This window comes from Brassica oleracea, unplaced genomic scaffold, assembly GCF_000695525.1.
Source record: "Brassica oleracea var. oleracea cultivar TO1000 unplaced genomic scaffold, BOL UnpScaffold10011, whole genome shotgun sequence".
NCBI classification, from domain to species: domain Eukaryota; kingdom Viridiplantae; phylum Streptophyta; class Magnoliopsida; order Brassicales; family Brassicaceae; genus Brassica; species Brassica oleracea.
This window is the reverse complement of record NW_013626532.1, coordinates 1-569: the sequence shown is the minus strand read 5'-3', so window position 1 is coordinate 569 and position 569 is coordinate 1. Positions and strand designations below refer to the sequence as shown.

The following is a 569-nucleotide window of genomic DNA, read 5'->3' as shown; positions in this document are numbered from 1 at the left end:
ATGATGTGCCCTGCTGAAACACCTGAAGGACAGGTATAATTGTTGCATTTTTAATAGATATAAGAATGTATGTTTAGGGTTTCAGTTACTTCCATTGCTTATTGTGGCTTTGATTTTCCAGGCTTGTGGTCTAGTGAAAAACCTGGCGCTCATGGTCTACATAACAGTTGGGTCAGCTGCTTATCCCATCTTGGAATTTTTGGAAGAATGGGGAACTGAGAATTTTGAGGTCTGTAGCATTTCATAGTTAGTTTCTTACTCAATCTCTGTCATTCTGTTCCGGGTGGTTTACTCAAGGTCTTGACTTTTGATTGCAGGAAATCTCTCCATCAGTTATTCCCAAAGCCACAAAAATATTCGTCAATGGAATGTGGGTTGGAGTTCATCGAGATCCTGACATGTTGGTAAAAACCTTGAGACGTTTGAGAAGAAGGGTAAGCATGCAACTTCTTTGACGTTTGCCAATATTTTAGTCGATTTTGTAGAGGTGGCATATTACGTTTCCTCTTGCAGGTTGATGTGAACACTGAAGTTAGCGTTGTTAGAGATATTCGTCTGAAAGAGCTCCG

The 569-nt window shown here is 40.2% G+C and overlaps 1 protein-coding gene across 1 annotated transcript; it reads left to right on the top strand.

Moving 5' to 3' along the window:
- Positions 1-6: 6 nt before the first annotated feature.
- Positions 7-563, top strand: LOC106322211 (DNA-directed RNA polymerase II subunit 2-like; the record flags this gene model as incomplete). Its single annotated transcript, XM_013760339.1, has 4 exons — positions 7-33; positions 122-229; positions 318-434; positions 514-563. Coding segments are annotated over exons 2-4 (245 nt in total), but the record flags the coding sequence as incomplete, so codon positions are not given.
- Between the last annotated feature and the right edge of the window lie 6 nt (positions 564-569).